General features: G+C 33.7%; 1 protein-coding gene across 1 annotated transcript in view; it reads right to left on the bottom strand.

Annotated features, from left to right (window-relative positions):
* Window positions 1–1146: 1146 nt before the first annotated feature.
* Window positions 1147–2010, bottom strand: part of LOC116851387 — a 3386-nt gene continuing 2522 nt past the window's right edge. The window contains exon 4 of the mRNA XM_032830724.1: window positions 1147–1695. Within this exon, the coding sequence (XP_032686615.1) occupies window positions 1636–1695 (60 nt within the window). The 3' untranslated portion in view covers window positions 1147–1635. The remainder of the gene's footprint in view (window positions 1696–2010) is intronic.

The following is a 2010-nucleotide window of genomic DNA, read 5'->3' as shown; positions in this document are numbered from 1 at the left end:
CCTTCTCGTCCAGCACCTCCACCTATTCCTCCATCTTCCCTCACGACCTACTTTTCACCCTCTTTACCTCCCAATGATCCTGAGCATTAACGCTCACCCTCACCCAGAAGTCCACACACACACACACAAACACACACACGCGCGCGTACTTTGTCTCCGTGCTAGTAGTTAATAAAAATTGTAACAATCCCGCGAGGAAAATAAATGTAATTGTTAAGAATTATCTAAATTCTAATTCAAATTATATCACAATTTCTTTTCGAATCCTTCCCTTTTCCCCCTTCATTTCTCTTATCCGCTCTCGGTCCGTCCGCGATAAAGAGATTCAGTTCTCTGATCGAAAAAGGACCACTCGTCGTACGTCGGTACACGAGTAAAGCGATCCTTCTGGTCGTTGACTCGTAACTCGACTTGCTAGTACGATCGAGACCTTACGTCGTGTTGCGTTCTCTACCAGGACGTAACATCCAGACGTAACACTAATAAAAAATAATAAGATAATATTTGTATTTTTTACGAGTTAAATTTTCATGATTTTATAGCGCAAAGTATAGTATAATAAAATAATTATAAAAAGTTGTATAATATTACTCATACGTGTTGTGATAGATATTTATAACCACTGCATCAGTATCAACCGCTCTTGTGTAAATTTTCATTAAACCATCTCGCACTGGAAAGTATTTAAAGAAAGTTAAATTTCGATAATTATATTTTAATTGTAATAATCACAGTACAATCAGTAGAACTTATTATAATAATCAGGGTACAATCAGTACAACTTATTAGAATAATCACAGTACAATCAGTACAACTTATTAGAAAAATCATAGTACAATCAGTATAACTTATTAGAATAAGCACAGTACAATCAGTAGAACTTATTATAATAATCAGGGTACAATCAGTACAACTTATTAGAATAATCACAGTACAATCAGTACAACTTATTAGAAAAATCATAGTACAATCAGTATAACTTATTAGAATAAGCACAGTACAATCAGTAGAACTTATTATAATAATCAGGGTACAATCAGTACAACTTATTAGAATAATCACAGTACAATCAGTACAACTTATTAGAAAAATCATAGTACAATCAGTATAACTTATTAGAATAAGCACAGTACAATCAGTAGAACTTATTATAATAATCAGGGTACAATCAGTACAACTTATTATAATAATCACAGTACAATCAGTATAACTTATTAGAAAAATCACAGTATAATCAGTACAACTTATTAGAATAATCACATTTTAATCAGAACAACTTATTAGAAAAATTACAGTACAGGCTGCCTTCCGAAATTCACTGCTAATATTGAAAATCTATAATTTATGTCACGTGTACTATAAACTTGAGTACTGTACAGTAAATTTCGGAACGCAGCTGCAGTTAGTACATAAATATAGCTTATTCAGAAATAGCATTAATTTATAATTAAATGCGATAAATAAAACAAAATATTACATTTTAATAATAATAATATTAATAAACAAAAAATCTTTAAAATTTTAACGAAACTTTTGCTTTTAATTTATTTTTAGCTTTTTAAATTATTTTTAGATATAATTAGTGTTCTTATTGTTAGTTTCTGGAAATTATAAAGAATTCTGAATATTCAATCTTCAGTTTAGATTTTGCGAGTCTTGCGATGTTACGTTGAGTAATGATTGTATGGGAATAGGCTCTTTGTAACGATGCACATGTTGTTACGTCACGAAACTAAGGGAACGCAGAACACCGCGAACCGAAAGCGCAAGAGGACAGCGCGTCCTCTAAAACAGTAAACAGCGCGACCGCCGAACAACAGCGGTAAATAGCGAATCAAGCGGGATTCGAGATATATAAAACGCCGCGTAATTGTAATCGAGAGATTCGATCATCCGCTCTCGAAAGAGAATCAGAACCGATCCACCGCTCTCGAAGGAGAATCCGATTCCGATTACCCGCTCTAAGAGAGACCGACTCCGCTCCTGGCAGATTACTGTTCGTCGATTGGC

This window comes from Odontomachus brunneus, unplaced genomic scaffold (genome assembly GCF_010583005.1).
Source record: "Odontomachus brunneus isolate Ranch 3 - 2012 unplaced genomic scaffold, Obru_v1 Obru_scaffold_174, whole genome shotgun sequence".
Taxonomy (NCBI): Eukaryota; Metazoa; Arthropoda; class Insecta; order Hymenoptera; family Formicidae; genus Odontomachus; species Odontomachus brunneus.
Note: the sequence above shows the minus strand (reverse complement) of the source record. Positions and strands in the feature narration are given on the sequence as shown.